The sequence below is a fragment of the Nicotiana tabacum genome, chromosome 8 (genome assembly GCF_000715075.1).
Source record: "Nicotiana tabacum cultivar K326 chromosome 8, ASM71507v2, whole genome shotgun sequence".
NCBI classification, from domain to species: Eukaryota; Viridiplantae; Streptophyta; class Magnoliopsida; order Solanales; family Solanaceae; genus Nicotiana; species Nicotiana tabacum.
In genome coordinates, this window is record NC_134087.1 from 48,675,890 (window position 1) to 48,696,822 (window position 20,933).

General features: G+C 38.3%; 1 protein-coding gene across 1 annotated transcript; it reads right to left on the reverse strand.

The window, feature by feature from the left end:
- Positions 1 to 855: 855 nt before the first annotated feature.
- LOC107814279 (uncharacterized) lies at positions 856 to 19,837 on the reverse strand. Its single transcript, XM_075219242.1, has 3 exons — positions 19,565 to 19,837; positions 3,199 to 3,737; positions 856 to 1,368 (listed from the first exon to the last, which is right to left on the reverse strand). Exons 1-3 carry the CDS (start codon positions 19,728 to 19,730, stop codon positions 1,114 to 1,116), a joined length of 960 nt encoding a protein of 319 aa, XP_075075343.1. The 5' UTR covers positions 19,731 to 19,837; the 3' UTR covers positions 856 to 1,113.
- Positions 19,838 to 20,933: the final 1,096 nt, after the last annotated feature.

Genomic DNA, 20,933 nt, shown 5'->3' on the forward strand with positions numbered 1-20,933 from the left:
TTCTATTTTATTTCATTGATGAATAAGAAAGCACTAGTGATTAAAGTTGATTTAATAATCATGCAGATTTTTTCATAATGGTAATGTCCATGCCATTTGCTACTTCTCACTCGTGAGTAATTTTACCCACCAACACTTGAGCAGACAAAAGAAATTAACTCTGGAACTTAGCACCAAAAAAAAAAACCTCTGGAACTTGATCTGTGATCTCCGACATTTTCAAATTGATACCCCTTGTTAATTCAGACCGAGTAATTTTACCCACCAATACTTGAGCAGACAAAAGAAATTAACTCTGGAACTTAGCACCAAAAAAAAAAACCTCTGGAACTTGATCTGTCATCTCCGACATTTTCAAATTGATACCCCTTGTTAATTCAGACCTAAGATATTAGATGTTCAAATCTTTGTATGGAATTGGAGTAGTAGACACTTACTCTACATCAACATGCAGAGTCCCTACTCCCGAGCAACAAATGTCCAATAAGGTCAGTTATTGTACAGAGACCAATAAAATCAATCCAAAACAAGGAAGCTTCTCAAAATCCCTGAGTTTTCTACTTTATCAATTGGCATAGATTCCTTGCTATTAAAGTAAATCCGAATCCTTCGACTTGAGCACAATGTCACTTATCTGGACAAGAATCTCTATCCTTCTCTTGTGTGGCTGCTAAGTTAGCATTTCAGCATCTCTTTCACTCTAGTGTGGCTGCAGAATTGTAATATAAATTCTTTTTTGACAGGCTTGAATTGTAGTATAAACTTACTAGCTACTCCCAGAAATCAAGACCAAAACCTAGCCATCGACAACCCTTGCAAAATCTGCCTTCAACCACAAAACCTAGGCATATCTGCATAAAATGCTAACGCATGGGCGAAGCCACCTTTAGCAACGGGACTGAAAAATTACACTGTGTATATAAGTAAAATATTGATTTTAGACATAAAACCTATATTGAACACCCTTTGTCGGAATTTTTTTTCTACTTCTTTCAAGTTTGAACACCCTTGGAAATATTTCTGGCTTCGCCACTGTGCTAACGACATATACATGGTAGAAACTTGTAATGTCAAAAACAAAAATCACACCCTGCGTCATGTCAGCATTTAAGCTCAGCCATCATCATCAAAGTACTTTTCTTCAGCATCATAATTTTCTTCTTTCATCCAATGATCATCCAAGGTCTCATCCTCGTCAATTTTTGAGTAATCCAGACTATCTTCTCCCAATAAAAACTTTCGCTGCATGATGTAAGCGAACTGGTCCATTCGTTCTTGCATCTCCTCCATTGACAAAGTTTCCATCACAGCAGGTCTTCTCGTTTCAGATGGCGTGTCATTAGAAGCATCAAGATTGTTTATGTGAACCTTCAAATTTGATAGGAAAAGGAATGGATCATTCACTGATAAGTAGGAAAAGTAAGGGTAACAGGCTAAACAAAAAAATGATCTACGATATTTTGAGAATAAAAGTTGTGAGAGTACTATTGCAGGCAACGAAACCAAAATATATCTCTAACTTGAGCTTCTACACAGCTTCGCTAAAACTAGAACGAGTCAATAAACAAGAAAATAATGGTCGTGATTTGAGAATGAAAATTGTGAGGCGCCCTATTGACAGGTAAGCATACACAACAAAGCCTAGACATGATTATAAGTTGAGCTTCTAAAAAGCTTCAGAATAAACCGAATGTGCCAACATACAAGATATACTTGAACACTTAGCCTCCAGGAATATGAAGGCAACAGCACAGAGAAAGGAGAGGGATGAAACCAACATAAAATCCTTGAAAAAGATAACATGTAAGGATCTCCTGGCATTCCTTTGGCCCCCATGTTAAGCAAGAGACAGACTTAATTCACTGAAGGAGGCCTTAAATCAATGAAGGTACGTAGGAACTCGAATTGGAGCAAGCAAAAGCACACACACTAGAAACCAAAAGGTTCAAAGACGACCTCCACTCTGCTTTTTACAACAAGCAGATATCTGGGAGAGCTCATAGAAGATTTCCACCATAAGATAAGCTCTTAAAACATCAACTTTTCAGCTGAAGTGACCTAAAAATCATACACTTTTTTCAACACACACTTCTACTTCTCAATTTCAATGGAAAGACAGCGCTTTAAGTTAGACAGCTACAAATAGTACCTCCCCCCCCCCACCCACCACCCACCCCAAGTTGGCACTACTTAAGAGGCAGCCTTGTAGGACTTTCGAACTTGCAATTAAGAAGCATAACTTCATAGCTCTCAAGAGTTTGTTAACTCTTAGGGCAAATTGCAAAGATAAGTGGGTCAGAAGTTGCAAAAACTTGGGCATCATTAGCTAAAACTTTCTAAACTTTAGGCAAAGTACTACAAGAGCAACTCCTTATGCTGTAACCCCTACACATTAAAAGTACCTCCAACCAATCTTCCCATTCCTACTCAACCATTACAAAAATATAAAAATAATTTTCCACATTCGATAAAACATAACCAATTTATTTTCTTTCATTCCGAATAGCCACTGTCTAAGGTTACTCTTGAATTAGCTTTGTTCAGAGTTACATGATTGTCTATATCTTAAAATGCATCACGTACACTAAATAACCAGAACCCCATCATTTCCTCGATGTAATTGCACTATAATAACCAGACACGAGACAATTACGAATACCTACTAAGAGCCCGTTTGGTTCAGTCGATTGTAGATAGCTAATAAGCTTGAAATGCTGAAAAGCATTTTTAAGTGTTGAAATTGATTTTAAAAATAAGCAGCTACATGTTCAGCTAGAAGTGTTGTAATAAGCAGTCGACATGTTTGGTTTAAAAATGCTGATAAGTTGTTTTTTTGTTAAAACAACTAAAATACCCCTAAAGTTTCCACAAAATATAGCGAATTATAAAATATTATTAAGGATAAAATAGCAAAAGTCATGGACAAACTAAAAGAGCTTGTAAGCTCAAAAGCCATAAGTTAGGGGTGACCAACTTATGACTTTTGGCTGATTTTGGCTTATAAGCACCTTGGATGTTTACCAAACATGTAGATAATCCAAAAGATGCTTAAACCAGTTTCATCCGCTTATAAACTTAGCCAAACACCCTCCAAAAACTAACCTGCACGTTAGCATTTCAACTAAAATTAACAAGCAGGCAGGCAGGACAAATATTTTGGTATACTATCTATAAAAAGAGAAAAGGTACAGCAACTACCTCTTGTCTATTAGCTGAGATGCCCCTTTCACCTTCGTATTGCTCCTGCTCCTCGTCTTCTTCTTCTTCTTCCTCCTCGCTTTCTTCTTCTTCCTCCTCCTCTTCCTCCACCTTTTCAAGTTCCTGATTGTCAAATCCTACCCAATCACTTTGAGCCACACCTCGTCTCTGCTGCTCATCCCTAATTTTTTTAACAAGCATTGCCTCTTCTGACCGCCTCATCAGAGTCTCAGACCATCGTTCCCCTGGCCTTGCCATGCTCCTCCCACTTGGATCTTGGAACTTCCCAACATACTCATGGTGCAAATATGGATCTCGTTCCCTCATTGCGTCCTCTGAAAAGTACTGTCCATCGTTTACTAATTTGTCTAGATATGCTCGCCGTCTGTTCTTAATCTTAACTGACCTGGACTTCAAATCTTCTTGTGTTGGGCTAATAACACTTCGCAGATGATTCAGATGCCAATTGGTTTCATAATCATTTTTTAACGCTTCAAATTCATTAAGATCATCTGATGTTAACTGCGATCCATAACGTTCTGAGATTCCAAGAATAAAAAAAGATATATTTAGAAATACATGTTAATGGTGTTTATAATGTTCTTTATTCAGAAAAATAATGTTGTATTGGGAAAAAACTGAGTCTGAATATTGAAGATGACGTGTCATGACACGTGGACTGGTCAAAAGGTCAAAACGCAATAAATAGCCAAGAGGCACGGGCGACAACAGATATGGGAAGAAGAAAGCAACATAGGTGTGGACCGTTACTCAAATGGCACGAGTCTCGTACCTATTCGAGTCATTTAAAGACCGAAGATCGGAAGAAGTTGAAGATACGAATCTGATGACGTAAAAGAGTCTAAATACAGCATTAAATATCAAATACGTTAGAAAATTTGAATTAAATAGAAATGATTGTGTAACGTTTCTTCTAATGTTATTTATTGCTCATAATTGCCTCATTAAGACAAAGGCATTACATCTTCTCCTAGAATCAACTATAAAAAGAGAAGGACTCAACATCTGTAAGAACACGAAATATTATTGAGATTACACTGAAATACAAAACTACTTATTACTTTATTATTCTCAGAAATCTTCTATTATTTTCGTCTCCAGATTATCAGTGACCCAAATTTCTCTTTATTTCTAGCTTTGACCAAAGACTCAGATTTTTGGTTAAACAAATTGGTTCCGCTGCCGGGGATCTAAAAATCTATTCTTTTTACGTTACATCATACCTGTTGTTATCATCATGTCAAACAACAACGAAAACATTCATGAAAATCAAGCACATCAAGTGGATGGAGATCAACGTGATGATCTTTCCCCTCAAGGTTCTCCATGTGGATCTCGTGAGGGCACTCCTAATGATCAATCTGAGCATGTTGATGGAAGAGATGAGGTTTTACAGAAAATAATTGACGCACGGGTTGACAAAGCTTTAGAAGCTCTAATCCGTCGATTACCTGCTGCACCGTCAACACCAAATGACAACACGTTGGAAAATCCCCGTTCTGGGCTGATTAATTCGGGTAATGGAGCAACCCCCAGTGATTCACAGGAGGGGGAACCAGGTAATTCAACTACTTCTCATTGGCAAAATTTAGTACTAACCTTGAAGAAACAGCTTAAGGAACAAAACGAACGCATAGAGCAAATCCCCGGAGTACCACCTATGATTAGAGGAGTGGATATGGACAAATATTCACAACCTTGGAAGCCAAGTGCTGCTCCCCTTCCAATTCCTAAAAAGTTCAAAATACCCGACATCCCAAAATACGATGGTACTACAGATCCACGTAATTTCCTGCAACTACTTGGAATGATGTTTATAACAGGTACAATACGAAGCTGCGAATCGAGGAAGATACTGTTCCCCAATTTCATCATGAAGAAAGGAGCAGTTCCAGGAGATCAGAGATCGAAAAGAGATCAGGTAAGAATAGGTATGATCCATATATGGGACCTGCATGGAAAGACTCACGGTCAAAGCAGGATAGTCAACGGTATGATCAAAAATCGAGGAACATGGAATCTGGTTCTTCATCAAGGTTCAGAAATGACCGAAACAGACAAGAGTCACGAGATGATGACAGAAGTTTAAAGGCAAGGTTCGGTGGATATCTTTAATGTCACTACCTCCGAGCTCGTAGCTGTTTTGAGGAGCATGGGAGATAAGGTACGATGGCCAAAAGAGATGCGGTCAAATCCAAATAGACGCAATCCAGACCATTGGTGCGAATTCCACAATGATCACGGGCATAAAACTTCAGAATGTAGATTCTTACAAAGTGAAGTGGATCATCAATTGAAACAAGGGTATCTCACTGAGTTATTTAGTGAGAAAGGTAAGCAAGCCTATATGAAAAATAGGCCAGAGCCACCAAAGCCCCCTTCACCCAAGAGAACCGTGAATGTTATAAGTGGGGGAGAAGATATTCACGGTGTAACATATACGGCTTCCAACAAGGTTTCTAAAGTAACGATAACACACGGGAAACGGGTACGGCAGGTTTTAGAAAACGAAAGTATTTCTTTCGATGATGCAGATACCGAGGGAGTAATGACCCCACATAACGACGCACTGGTAATATCTTTACTTGTACATGATACTAATGTAAAACGAGTTTTGACTGATCCAGGAAGTTCCGTAAATATTATACTATTAAGGGTATTACGTGAAATGCAAGCTGAAGACAAAATGATACCTAAGGCGCATACCTTGTCCGGATTTGACAATTCAAGTGTGGTAACAAAAGGAGAGGTAATTCTAACAACTTTTGCTGCAGGTGTTGTTAAAGAAACTAAATTTCAGGTAGTAGATATGGAAATAGCTTACAATATGATCATGGGGAGACCTTGGATCCCTAATATGGATGTTGTCCCATCAACTCTACATCAAGTTATTAAATTCCCATCACCGTGGGGAATTTGCCAAATTCGTGGGGATCAGCAGACAGCCAGGAGTATCAACGCTGTAACAGATACGAGCACCGTAAATAAAGAAAAATAGCAATTACAGGAAACTGTTGAAGGTATTAAGGATCAAACCTCAACTGAACAAGAAAGGACAGATTTAGACTCGAGACCTGATACAATTCAAGAACCTGAAGAGAATGAAAATATCAAAACAACAATTGAAGAGCTCGAGGCTGTGATATTATTTGAGCAATGGCCTGAACGGAAGGTTTATGTTGGAGCCAATTTAAGCTCAGACATGCAAGGTATGTTGATTGAATTTTTAAAAGCTAACGTGGACTGTTTTGCTTGGTCCCATGCTGATATGACAGGGATACCACCGGATGTGATGACTCACAAACTAAATGAAGACCCATCCTTCACACCAGTAAAACAAAAGAAAAGAAAGTAAGGAACTTTCAAAAATCAGGTGATTCAAGATGAGGTCCAAAAGCTATTGAAAATTGGGTCAATCCGCGAGGTAAAGTATCCTAATTGGTTAGCAAACACAGTTGTTGTACCTAAGAAAAACGGTAAGTGGCGGGTTTGCGTGGATTATACAGATCTTAACAAAGCCTGCCCAAAAGATTCTTTCCCTTTACCGCATATAGATCAGTTAATTGATGCAGCTGCAGGACATGAACTTGAGTTTTTAGATGCATATTCGGGGTACAACCAAATTAAAATGGACCCCAGTGATGAAGAAAAAACTTCTTTCATCACAGACAGGGGGACTTACTGATATAAAGTAATGCTCTTTGGTCTCAAAAATGCTGGAGCAACCTATCAAAGGTTGGTCACCAAAATGTTCCAAAAACATTTAGGAAAAACCATTGGAGGTATATATAGACGATATGCTTGTCAAAACCCAGCATTCTCATGATCATATTTCTCATTTATTTGTTACATTTGAAATTTTACGAAAATTTAATATGAAACTCAATCCAGAAAAATGTGCATTTGGGGTTGCCTCAGGCAAATTTTTGGGTTTTCTCGTTTCTAACCGTGGTATCGAGGTAAATCCTTCTCAGATCAAAGCAATAGAGGAGATCTCTGATATCCTTACGAGTAAAAAAGAAGTCCAAAGGCTAATGGGAAGAATTGCAGCCTTGGGGAGATTTATTCCCAAATCTTCAGAAAAATGTTTTAAATTTTTCTCCGCACTCAAAAAGCAAGATCATTTTGAATGGAACGAAGATTGCCAACAAGCCCTTAGAAATTTAAAAGCTTACTTGTCAAATCCACCACTATTGGCAAAACCAAAGGAAGGAGAAAAGCTACTCATTTATTTGGCCGTGTCAGAAGTTGCGGTAAGTGCTGTTTTAGTCCGTGAGGACCAAGGTAAACAATCTCCTATCTATTATGTAAGCAAGTCTTTACTAGATGCTGAAACACGACATCCACAACTAGAAAAATTAGCATTAGCTTTGATCATGGCATCTAGAAAATTAAGACCTTATTTTCAATGTCATCCTATTGTTGTAGTTACTGCTTTTCCATTACGAAACATTTTGCATAAACATGAATTGTCAGGGAGCTTAGCAAAATGGGCTATAGAATTAAGTAAATACGAAATCATTTATCAACCTAGGACTGCTATAAAATCTCAAGTATTAGCCGATTTCGTAGCTGATTTTAGCCCGGGGATGCATTTAGAAGCAGAAAAAGAATTACAAGTTTTTAATGGTGCAAACCCGGGGACTTGGATTTTATTCACTGATGGTTCGTCTAATGTAAAAGGAGCAGGCCTAGGGATATTCTCATACCACCTACGGGTGAGACTATTAGACAGACTATAAAATGTCATTCTATAACTAACAATGAAGCAGAGCATGAGGCTGTAATTGCAGGTCTAGAATTGGCACGAGAACTCGGCATAACACAGATTATAATCAAGAGTGATTCTCAACTCGTGGTCAATCAAATGCTGGGGACTTATACAGCCAGGGAGACACGAATGCAAGAATATCTCGAAAAGGTACGAGAACTAATAAAGCAATTCCAAACTTGGAAGGTAATGCAGATCCCAAGAGATGAGAATGTGGGGGCAGATGCTTTAGCTAATCTCGCATCTGCAGCAGACATAGCAAACGCTTCAGTCGTACATTTATTTCATTCCGTTCTCGAACCTGATAAGAACGAGGTAAATTTTAATCATTTAACATGGGATTGGAGAAACAAAATTATTGCTTTTTTACAGCGCGGAATCGTGCCTGATGACAAAAGAAAAGCTTATGCACTTCGCAAAAAAGCTGCTCGTTATTGTTTACATCAAGGAAATCTTTATCGAAAGATGTTCGGTGGACCATTAGCAAGGTGTCTCGGACCTTCCCAAACAGAATATGTGATGAGGGAAGTACATGAAGGACATTGTGGAAATCACGCAGGAGGAAGGTCGCTGGTAAAAACGCTGATTCGAGCAGGGTATTATTGGCCTAAAATGGAAGAAGAAGCAAACGGTTTCGTGTCCAAGTGTGATAAATGTCAAAGATACGGCAATAATATGCATAGACCAGCTGAGTTACTGCACCCTGTTATAGCCCCGTGGCCCTTTATGAAATGGGGAATGGATATCGTAGGTCCATTGCCACAAGCAAAAGGTCAAGTGAAATTTCTACTTGTACTTACAGATTATTTCACTAAAAGGGTAGAAGTAGGAGCATTTAAACAGGTACGAGAGAAGGAAGTTAAAGACTTCATTTGGAGAAATATAATATGCCGTTTTGGAGCACCAAAGGAAATCGTGTGTGACAATGGTCCGCAATTCATAGGAGCTCAAATCACAGAATTTTTTCAAAGTTGGCAAATTAAAAGGATAACATCTACACCATACCATCCAGTGGGTAATGGACAAGCGGAATCCACAAACAAGGTCATTATCAACAACTTGAAGAAAAGGTTACAGGATTCAATAGTACCCAATGACTTATCCTTTGAGAATGATAGAAAATCTCTTCGTGAACAAGTTGTTAATTTAGAGAAAGCTGACACTTTTCCTTCTCTAATCACTGAACCTTTGGTTTCTATTGTTCGAAAAGATTGCAACTTGAGAAGTGATCTTCGTATAGTGATCCCTAATCCAAACCAGAGAATATCTTCTTTTAGGATTGGATTTTCTTTTGTTTATACTTACCCCTTCACTTTGGGATTTATTCCTGCTATTGACCCAGTTATACTTGATTTCTGTCGTTTTTTCAAAATTTGTTTGGGACAAATTGGCCCCTTTTGTATGGAGGGTAGTGGCTTGTTTGAGGTATTTGTCCGTAAAAGCCAATGTTAGCTTTACCTTTCCCCACCTTATTCATCTTTACCATCCCAAATTATTCCGCCATGGGGTTTTTACTTTAACTGCAAGAAGTAAAAGGGTCTTGGTAAGCCCTGAAGATGACAATGATCGTGGGTGGTACACTCGTTATGTTGCTGTACGCACAGTTGATTTGGTAGATGAAACAAATATCCCCTTCCCTGAGAAGTGGAACTTTGCACGTAAGTTTTTTTTTACTTACCGTACCTATCTTTAAGAATTTCAATTTCTTTTCTAATTTCGTCTCTTTTTGCTTTTCTGTAGCAACTATGAGAGATGTGGAACCCATTCTTAATTTCCGTGGTTGGGTAGATTCAATCTTGAAAGTCGTGCCTATGGAGGCGAGAACTTGGAAATCCATTTCCAATTTACATGGTTGGAAAGTGAAAACTCACGGTATGCATCTCTTTATGCTTTTTCGTATGTTAAGTCCTTTCTTGTTTCTAACTTTTTTATCCTTCTTTTTGTAAGGATTTGCTATTCGATGAATGACATCTGAAGTAGCTATTGCCCTTCGAGCCTCTTTTGGTACTTCACTCTCTTTGGAGAGAACTCAAGCTACGTTATCGAAGAGGAAAGTTGTAGAAGAGGATGATGAAGATGAAGACACCTCTTTGATAGCTAGACCAAGAGTTAGGAGACGCATCGTTTCCGAGGATGAAGCTGAAGTTACCCCTGTCCGTGCCTCTCTTACCGAACCTGTTCACATTCCTTCTGATGATGAAACCACTCCGATGGACACCAATGAGTCTATTCAACGTCTCTTCATTGGTGGTTTTGAAAGTGGAGAACTAGGTCCAGTTTTAGATGAAGTTCTTTTTTCTTCCTCTGTTGGTTTCAAGTGCTTCCTTGCCCATTCTATATGTTCCTGCTCCCTTGCCTGTCTCTGCTCCCTTACCTGCTTCGAGTCTTTTGACTCCTGTTATTTTCACTTCTTCTACCGCTCCTCCTTCTATAGCTCCCCCTTCCTCTGTTCAACATGCAGAGGAGGGTTCCAGTAACAGAAGCTTGGCTATGAGGAGCGTTACACTTGATGTTCCTGCTAATAACAGTCTTTTAAGGAAGTCTGGTGGAGCAGATGCCTGGCTTGGGCTTTTGATGGGAGATATTGAGAAGAAGAAGATGAGCAGTCACAGTTGCTTAACTCTGATGAATGACATAGTTCATTCTACTTTGAAGGTATTTTTTCTTTACTTACTAACAAGTTTATTTTTAATCTCTAAATTCTTATTTCTATGAGTTGTCACTGTAGGCTAACCTCATTGGTACAGAATTGATGGTAAGAATTTCCTTTCTGGAAAAGAAAACTCGTGAGTCTGAAAAGTCTATCCACGAGGCTGAGGAAATAACCAAGGGAGCCCAGCTAGAAGCAGCTAATTGGAAAGAGCAGTTTGAGAATGCTCAGGGAACTATAGAAGAATTGCAAGAGAGTAGAAATCACCTGGAGCAGCAAAAGCGAGGTTTGACTTCTGAGTTAGCAGTTGCCAAAGCTTCTTCAAGTCAATTTGAAAAAGACAAAGGAGTGCCTTAAATGTTGCTTTTCAGAACAGTTATCAAAGTCAAGTGAAGAAATCAGAGAACTTAAGGCACTCTTGGACAAGAAAGAAGAATATGCAGGAGAATTAGTGCAGAACTTGACTCAAGTTCAAGCTGATTTAAGGATCTCCTCTGACAAAGTACGTGCCTTAGAGAGTTCCCATGCCTCCCTTGAAGCTTCCCTTGATTCTCATTTAGCTGAACATCAAGTGTTAAAGAATGATCTTGCTATGTGGGAAAGTGAGTATGAACTTCTTGAGGAGAAGTTTGATTTAGAGGTGAGTTGGGCTTTCTTAAACTCTCGTCGTGATGCTTTAATGGAGGCCAGTCAAGAAAACTTTGACTTAAACTCAGAGTTGGCCAAAGTTTTAGAAACCATTGAAAGAACCCAACAACCACTTGACTTTCCTTCTCCGGCAATTGAAGCTCCCGTGGCTAAGGAACCTGTAAATGACGAAGCCGTTGTTGTGGCAGTTGAAGTTGAAGATGTTGCAATTCCAGCTCCCGAGGGTGAAATTTCTACGACTCAGTCTATGGAAGCTGAAACTTTCATGACTCTTGCTCCCTCGTTGAACCTAACACTTCAAGCCCAGCTGAAACCGCTCATGTTGCTGCTTCTTCAGAAGTTGCCACCGTGCCTGTGGCTGTTTCTGAAAGTGAAATTAATATTGCAACTTCTGATGTGCCAACCCCTTCAGTGACCAGTTAAATTTCCAGACTTTGTTTTTACTTTCTTTGTTGGATGATGGTTTTATCCCTTAGGTATTTTTTAAGGGATTTTTTGGTGAAAGTCCCCAGTTATCATAATGGGGCACTTGTATAAACTTTTTGTTGACTTAAGTTTCTACTTAGTCTTTTTAATTATATCAAGAAGTTTGTTAGTACTTCAATGTGTTCTATTCTTGCCTTTTCCTTATCTATTTAGGACTTATAGAATAGTTTCGCATTTTTATCCTTTGAAAATGCTTTATGATTCTTCTCATGACTTATTAACATGATGTTTATAAAAGAGGGCCCTTTTATATATATCGACACTTAATGAAGAAGACGTCTCACCTTCATAATGGTGTTACAATACGATGAAAGAAATAGGAATACACATGTTTTGTTTGAAACAACTTTGACAAATTTTTATTCATGGACTTGGACAAGCTTTTGAATATTACATGTATTAAAATACATCTATAACTTTCTCGTAACTGTTTTTCTCTTAACAGATTTTTACAAAATAAATATTATTCAACAAGGTTTTTCCTCATAACCCGTTTCAGTACATAGTCATGACCTTATCTTCATGCATTAAGAAGGGTTTGAGAGGTGACTCCGTTGTTCTCATGAGTTTGAGAGGTGAATCTGTGTTCTCATGGGAAAAAACACTATGATGATATAAATCTCCCTTTGTTCTAATGGGAAAGAACACTATGATGAATGCTGAAAACTCCATAACTTTTGCTCAACACTTGTCACTTTGTAGCTTGATTTTTCTCTTAAATCTTGCTCAATCTTGTTCGATTTTCGTTCGATTTTCGTTTTTTGCACGTACACGTATCTGTGTATATGTAGTCCCCCAAGTGTTTGAGCGGTGAAGTATGAAGCCTCGAGCACTTGTTTGTTTCTCTCAATTTTGGTCCTTTTCCTGAAACAGAAAAATATACGGGACTCGGAGGTGCGATTAGAGATGAAGACTGTCTAACCCGTGTATATTTCCATCAGATTAATTTGTAACCCTGGGCTGGCAATTTTAGAATATTCCATTTTGCCGTGCAGGTCGTGACTCATCATTTGGCACGAGTTAGGGTTTTTGCCTAGCATCTAAAATCGTTAGTAAAATTTTAACAATTCAAAGAAAAATTCTAATATAGCGATACCTGATCGTAGGTACTTTCTCAGAAATAATATCTCTTTAGGTGGACAGCATTCCTATGTGAGGGTAGAACCTTGCCATCCATTGTCTCCAACTCGTATGCTCATTTTCCCGCAATGTCACGAACTCTGTAGGGTCCTTCCCATGTTGGACTTAGCTTTCCTGAATTAGCAGCTTTTGTAGATTGGAAAACCTTTTTAAGCACGAAGTCCCCAATTTTAAAGAATCTGAGGCGTGCTTTCCTGTTATAATACCGTTCAATTACTTGCTTTTGTGCTGCCATCCTTATTAATGCAGTTTCTCTTCTTCCTTCGAGCAAATCAAGGTTCACCCGCATCTCTTCATCATTTGATTCCTCCGTTGCTTGAACGTACCGTGTGCTTGGTTCTCCTATTTCAACTGGAATTAAGGCCTCCACACCATAAACCATTGAAAATGGTGTTTCTCCCATGCTTGTTTTTGTCGTTGTACGATAAGCCCATAATACTCCAGGTAATACCTCAGGCCAATTACCTTTTGAATCCTGTAACCTTTTCTTCAAGTTGTTGATAATGACCTTGTTTGTGGATTCCGCTTGTCCATTACCCACTGGATGGTATGGTGTAGATGTTATCCTTTTAATTTGCCAACTTTGAAAAAATTCTGTGATTTGAGCTCCTATGAATTGCGGACCATTGTCACACACGATTTCCTTTGGTGCTCCAAAACGGCATATTATATTTCTCCAAATGAAGTCTTTAACTTCCTTCTCTCGTACCTGTTTAAATGCTTCTGCTTCTACCCATTTAGTGAAATAATCAGTAAGTACAAGTAGAAACTTCACTTGACCTTTTGCTTGTGGTAATGGACCTACGATATCCATTCCCCATTTCATGAAGGGCCACAGAGCTATGACAAGATGCAGTAGCTCAGCTGGTCTATGCATATTATTGCCGTATCTTTGACATTTATCACACTTGGACACGAAACCGTTTGCTTCTTCTTCCATTTTAGGCCAATAATACCCTGCTCGAATCAGCGTTTTTACTAGCGACCTTCCTCCTGCGTGATTTCCACAATGTCCTTCATGTACTTCCCTCATCACATATTCTGTTTGGGAAGGTCCGAGACACCTTGCTAATGGTCCACCGAACATCTTTCGATAAAGATTTCCTTGATGTAAACAATAACGAGCAGCTTTTTTGCGAAGTGCATAAGCTTTTCTTTTGTCATCACGCACGGTTCCGCGCTGTAAAAAAGCAATAATTTCGTTTCTCCAATCCCACGTTAAATGATTAAAATTTACCTCATTCTTATCAGGTTCGAGAACGGAATGAAATAAATGTACGACTGAAGCGTTTGCTACGTCTGCTGCAGATGTGAGATTAGCTAAAGCATCTGCCTCCACATTCTCATCTCTTGGGATCTGCATTACCTTCCAAGTTTGGAATTGCTTTATTAGTTCCCGTACCTTTTCGAGATATTCTTGCATTCATGTCTCCCTGGCTGTATAAGTCCCCAGCATTTGATTGACCACGAGTTGAGAATCACTCTTGATTATAATCTGTGTTATGCCGAGTTCTCGTGCCAATTCTAGACCTGCAATTACAGTCTCATACTCTGCTTCATTGTTAGTTATAGAATGACATTTTATAGTCTGTCTAATAGTCTCACCCGTAGGTGGTATGAGAACTATCCCTAGGTCTGCTCCTTTTACATTAGACGAACCATCAATGAATAAAATCCAAGTCCTCGGGTTTGCACCATTAAAAACTTGTAATTCTTTTTCTGCTTCTAAATGCATCCCCTGGCTAAAATCAGCTACGAAATCGGCTAATACTTGAGATTTTATAGCAGTCCTAGGTTGATAAATGATTTCGTATTCACTTAATTCTATAGCTCATTTTGCTAACCTCCCTGACAATTCATGTTTATGCAAAATGTTTCGTAATGGAAAAGCAGTAACTACAACAATGGGATGACATTGAAAATAAGGTCTTAATTTTCTAGATGCCATGATCAAAGCTAATGCTAATTTTTCTAGTTGTGGATATCGTGTTTCAGTATCTAGTAAAGAATTGCTTACATAATAGATAGGAGATTGTTTACCTTGGTCCTCACGGACTAAGACAGCACTTACCGCAACTTCTGACACGGCCAAATAGATGAGTAGCTTTTCTCCTTCCTTTGGTTTTGCCAATAGTGGTGGATTTGACAAGTAAACTTTTAAATTTCTAAGGGCTTGTTGGCAATCTTCGTTCCATTCAAAATGATCTTGCTTTTTGAGTGCGGAGAAAAATTTAAAACATTTTTCTGAAGATTTGGGAATAAATCTCCCCAAGGCTGCAATTCTTTCCGTTAGCCTTTGGACTTCTTTTTTACTCGTAAGGATATCAGGGATCTCCTCTATTGCTTTGATCTGAGAAGGATTTACCTCAATACCACGGTTAGAAACGAGAAAACCCAAAAATTTGCCTGAGACAACCCCAAATGCACATTTTTCTGGATTGAGTTTCATATTAAATTTTCGTAAAATTTCAAATGTAACAGATAAATGAGAAATATGATCATGAGAATGCTGGGTTTTGATGAGCATATCGTCTATATATACCTCCATGGTTTTTCCTAAATATTCTTGGAACATTTTGGTGTCCAACCTTTGATAGGTTGCTCCAGCATTTTTGAGACCAAAGAGCATTACTTTATATCAGTAAGTCCCCCTGTCTGTGATGAAAGAAGTTTTTTCTTCATCACTGGGGTCCATTTTAATTTGGTTGTACCCCGAATATGCATCTAAAAACTCAAGTTCATGTCCTGCAGCTGCATCAATTAACTGATCTATATGCGGTAAAGGGAAAGAATCTTTTGGGCAGGCTTTGTTAAGATCTGTATAATCCACGCAAACCCGCCACTTACCGTTTTTCTTAGGTACAACAACTGTGTTTGCTAACCAATTAGGATACTTTACCTCGCGGATTGACCCAATTTTCAATAGCTTTTGGACCTCATCTTGAATCACCTGATTTTTGAAAGCTCCTTGCTTTCTTTTCTTTTGCTTTACTGGTGTGAAGGATGGGTCTTCATTTAGTTTGTGAGTCATCACATCCGGTGGTATCCCTGTCATATCAGCATGGGACCAAGCAAAACAGTCCACGTTAGCTTTTAAAAATTCAATCAACATACCTCGCATGTCTGAGCTTAAATTGACTCCAACATAAACCTTCCGTTCAGACCATTGCTCAAATAATATCACAGCCTCGAGCTCTTCGATTGTTGTTTTGATATTTTCATTCTCTTCAGGTTCTTGAATTGTATTAGGTCTCGAGTCTAAATCTGTCTTTTCTTGTTCAGTTGAGGTTTGATCCTTGATACCTTCAACTGTTTCCTGTAATTACTATTTTTCTTTATTTACGGTGCTCGTATCTGTTACAGCGTTGATACTCTCGGGTGTCTGCTGATCCCCACGAATTTGGCAAATTCCCCACGGTGATGGGAATTTAATAACTTGATGCAGAGTTGATGGGACAGCATCCATATCATGGATCCAAGGTCTCCCCATGATCATATTGTAAGCCATTTCCATATCTACTACCTGAAATTTAGTTTCTTTAACAACACCTGCAGCAAAAGTTGTTAGAATTACCTCTCCTTTTGTTACCACACTTGAATTGTCGAACTCGGACAAGGTATGCGCCTTAGGTATCATTTTGTCTTCAGTTTGCATTTCACGTAATACACTTAATAGTATAATATTTACGGAACTTCCCGGATCAATCAAAACTCGTTTTACATTAGTATCATGTACAAGTAAAGATATTACCAGTGCGTCGTTATGTGGGGTCATTACTCCTTCGGTATCTGCATCATCGAAAGAAATACTTTCGTTTTCTAAATCCTGCCGTACCCGTTTCCCGTGTGTTATCGTTACTTTAGAAACCTTGTTGGAAGCCGTATATGTTACACCGTGAATATCTTCTCCCCCACTTATAACATTCACGGTTCTCTTGGGTGAAGGGGGCTTTGGTGGTTCTTGCCTATTTTTCATATAGGCTTGCTTACCTTTCTCACTAAATAACTCAGTGAGATACCCTTGTTTCAATAGATGATCCACTTCACTTTGTAAGAATCTACATTCTGAAGTTTAATGCCCGTGATCATTGTGGAATTCGCACCAATCTATTTGGATTTGACCGCATCTCTTTTGGCCATCGTACCTTATCTCCCATGCTCCTCAAAACAGCTACGAGCTCGGAGGTAGTGACATTAAAGTTATATCCACCAAACCTTGCCTTTAAACTTCTGTCATCATCTCATGACTCTTGTCTGTTTCGGTCGTTTCTGAACCTTGATGAAGAACCAGATTCCCTGTTCCTCGATTTTTGATCATACCGTTGACTATCCTGCTTTGACCGTGAGTCTTTCCCTGCAGGTCCCATATATGGATCATACCTATTCTTACCTGATCTCTTTTCGATCTCTGATCTCATGGAACTGCTCCTTTCTTCATGATGAAATTGGGGAACGGTATCTTCCTCGATTCGCAGCTTCGTACTGTACCTGTTATAAACATCATTCCAAGTAGTTGCAGGAAATTCACAAAGACTTTCCTTAAGCCTTCTCGTGGCTTCTGAACTTTTGTCATTTAAGTTGCTTGCAAAAGCTATTGCAGCCCAATTATCAGGAACGCGAGGCAAAGTCATTCTTTCACGTTGGAATCTATGAACAAAATCTCTGAGCAACTCGGAGTCCCCTTGTTTGATTTTGAAAATATCCTCCATTCTTTTCTCAACCTTTTGAGCTCTCGAGTGTGCTTTAATAAAAGAATCTGCAAGCTCAGCAAAAGAATTTATAGAATTTTCAGGTAAAAGAGAATACCAGGTTAATGCGCCCTTGGTTAGTGTTTCTCCAAATTTCTTGACCAGTACTGATTCAATTTCTTGTTTGGTCAAGTCATTGCCTTTCACGCCTGTTGTAAATGCAGTCACGTGGTCACGTGGATCTGTAGTACCATCGTATTTTGGGATGTCGGGTATTTTGAACTTTTTAGGAATTGGAAGGGGAGCAGCATTTGGCTTCCAAGGTTGTTGTGAATATTTGTCCATATCCACTCCTCTAATCACAGGTGGAACTCCGGGGATTTGCTCTATGCGTTCGTTTTGTTCCTTAAGCTGTTTCTGCAAGGTTAGTACTAAATTTTGCCAATGAGAAGTAGTTGAATTACCTGGTTCCCCCTCCTGTGAATCACTGGGGGTTGCTCCATTACCCGAATTAATCAGCCCAGAACGGGGATTTTCCAACGTGTTGTCATTTGGTGTTGACGGTGCAGCAGGTAATCGACGGATTAGAGCTTCTAAAGCTTTGTCAACCCGTGCGTCAATTATTTTCTGTAAAACCTCATCTTTTCCATCAACATGCTCAGATTGATCATTAGGAGTGCCCTCACGAGATCCACGTGGAGAACCTTGAGGGGAAAGATCATCACGTTGATCTCCATCCACTTGATGTGCTTGATTTTCATGAATGCTTTCGTTGTTGTTTGACATGATGATAACAACAGGTAGAATGTAACGTAAAAAGAATAGATTATCAGATTCCCGGTAACAGAACCAATTTGTTTAACCAAAAATCTGAGTCTTTGGTCAAAGCTAGAAATAAAGAGAAATTTGGGTTACTGATAATTTGGAGACGAAAATAATAGAAGATTTCTGAGAATAATAAAGTAATAAGTAGTTTTGTATTTCAGTGTAATCTCAATAATATTTCGTGTTCTTACAGATGTTGAGTCCTTCTCTTTTTATAGTTGATTCTAGGAGAAAGTGTAATGCCTTTGTCTTAATGGGGCAATTATGAGCAATAAATAATATTAGAAGAAACGTTACACAATCATTTCTATTTAATTCAAATTTTCTAACGTATTTGATATTTAATGTTGTATTTAGACTCTTTTACATCATCAGATTCGTATCTTCAACTTCTTCCGATCTTCGGTCTTTAAATGACTCGAATAGGTACGAGACTCGTGCCATTTGAGTAACGGTCCACACCTATGTTGCTTTCTTCTCCCCATATCTGTTGTCGCCCGTGCCTCTTGGCTATTTATTACGTTTTGACCTTTTGACCAGTCCACGTGTCATGACACGTCATCTTCAATATTCAGACTCAATTTTTTCCCAATACAGTAGCCTTGGTCCAAACTCGGGATTTGTTTTTAAAAATCCATTTAATATGTATAAAAATATAAATTTAGAACCTCGCAACTCAAAAAGGCTAGAATCCTGAACCTCTAAGCATCAAATTTTGGCTCCGCCGCTGCTAACAAACGTAAACATCCATATGGGTAAAGGTCTAATGCCATTACTAAGATTTATTCTAGGAAAAGCATACTTCAACAAGAAATTCTCTAATTTCAAATAAGCAAAGTTGTCTCCTTTGATAATTGAAAGTGCTGGATTAGAGGGGAGGGGTTCTAAAATCTAAATTATCCTATTTACTTCAAACTTGTAATTATCCCAAGAGAAATTTCGAAATTAAGGCTATTGTATAGACTACATAGAAAGAAAAAAATGCTCCATCACAATGTATGAACTAAAAGCCACTTAAGCAGATTTCTGGCTAGGCCACGAAGTTAAAGTTAACTGCATATTATCAGCCACATAGAATACACACATATGGCGAGCAAAAGTGCATATTAATGGAGTATATAGACATGGGAAGAGTACCTAAAAAAAGCGGCACGTCGCGCGTGAGAAGGTCGAGAAGAAGGGATTTCCGTTGGGAGGCAGTGGAGGCGGATGATTGCTGAGCGCGTGGGAAATAGAGGTTATCAAGTCCTGAAAGCCTGTCTGATATTTTCTCCATGGATTGGTTACTCAAACTTCTGGCCATAGACGTCGAGCCCTCCACTTTCACATTTACAGAGCCCTAGATTTTGATTCCCTTTTGCGACCAGTATAACACTAAAAGAAATAAATTCTCCTTTGTTTTGATTTTGTCTGAGTCGGTCCGGTCAGACCTCAGACATACCTTTACAAATTTGCCCTTGAAACACAGTGTTTATTTAGCCTTCAGCTCATAGAGGCATCTGTTCGTTTTTCTTTTCCTTGGTCGAATCTAATTGAATTCCCGGAAAAGGGTCAAATATGTCCTTATACTATTAAAAAAGGTCTAATATTGTCCTACGTTATACTATCAGTCCAAATATATCTCTGACATTATAAAAGTGGTACAAACCTACCTTTTCTCCGTTAACTGTCTCCCTATGACAACATTTCATTGCTATCTCACTATCATACTCCCATTTTCATCCCTTCCCCACAACCTTTCTTTCCCTTTCATTTGAAGAAAATCACATATCATAGATATACAAACAAACTATATCAAAAGAAATGCTAACAACTAAAGATAATATGAAACAATGTGAACCGAGAAAATTCTGATTTTGCTATTCTGAGGTAACAATAAAATGTGTTCATAGGGGAGGCAGTTAACGGAGGAAGGGTAGGTTTGTACCACTTTCATGATGTCAGGGATATATTTGGACCGATAGTATGACGTTAGGGATATATTTGGACTGATAGTATAACGGAGGGTAATATTAGACCTTTTTCAATAGTATAAGGACATATTTGACCCTTTTCCGTTTCAAGAATCCTTGGTTCAGCAGATCAAGAAAGCAATACAAGTGGAAGTATCGAGTAAGTACGTTAATTATGGAAAATTCATTAATAATGACACGTGATAATTTAAATATTTATTTATATGAAAGAACAATAAAATTTAATTAATAAAAAAAGTTTATGTATAATAATATAACAATCATCTAAATATCGAAAAATATTATTATATTAGCATAATACATGACTTTAAAATAAAAGGACATCATCAAACTTACACAAATGATTAATTTTATCATGTTAGTTAGATAATTATGTATTATAATTTGAAAGTATTTAATGTGATGGTATCTTAACGAACACTTCTTTGTGGACAATATTTTTTTGTTTATGTTTCTGTCTTAACCAAAACTCTTGTTGTCGATCTTGATATCCCTCTTGAAAGTGCAACATACAGTTGTTCGTGCAAGAAAAT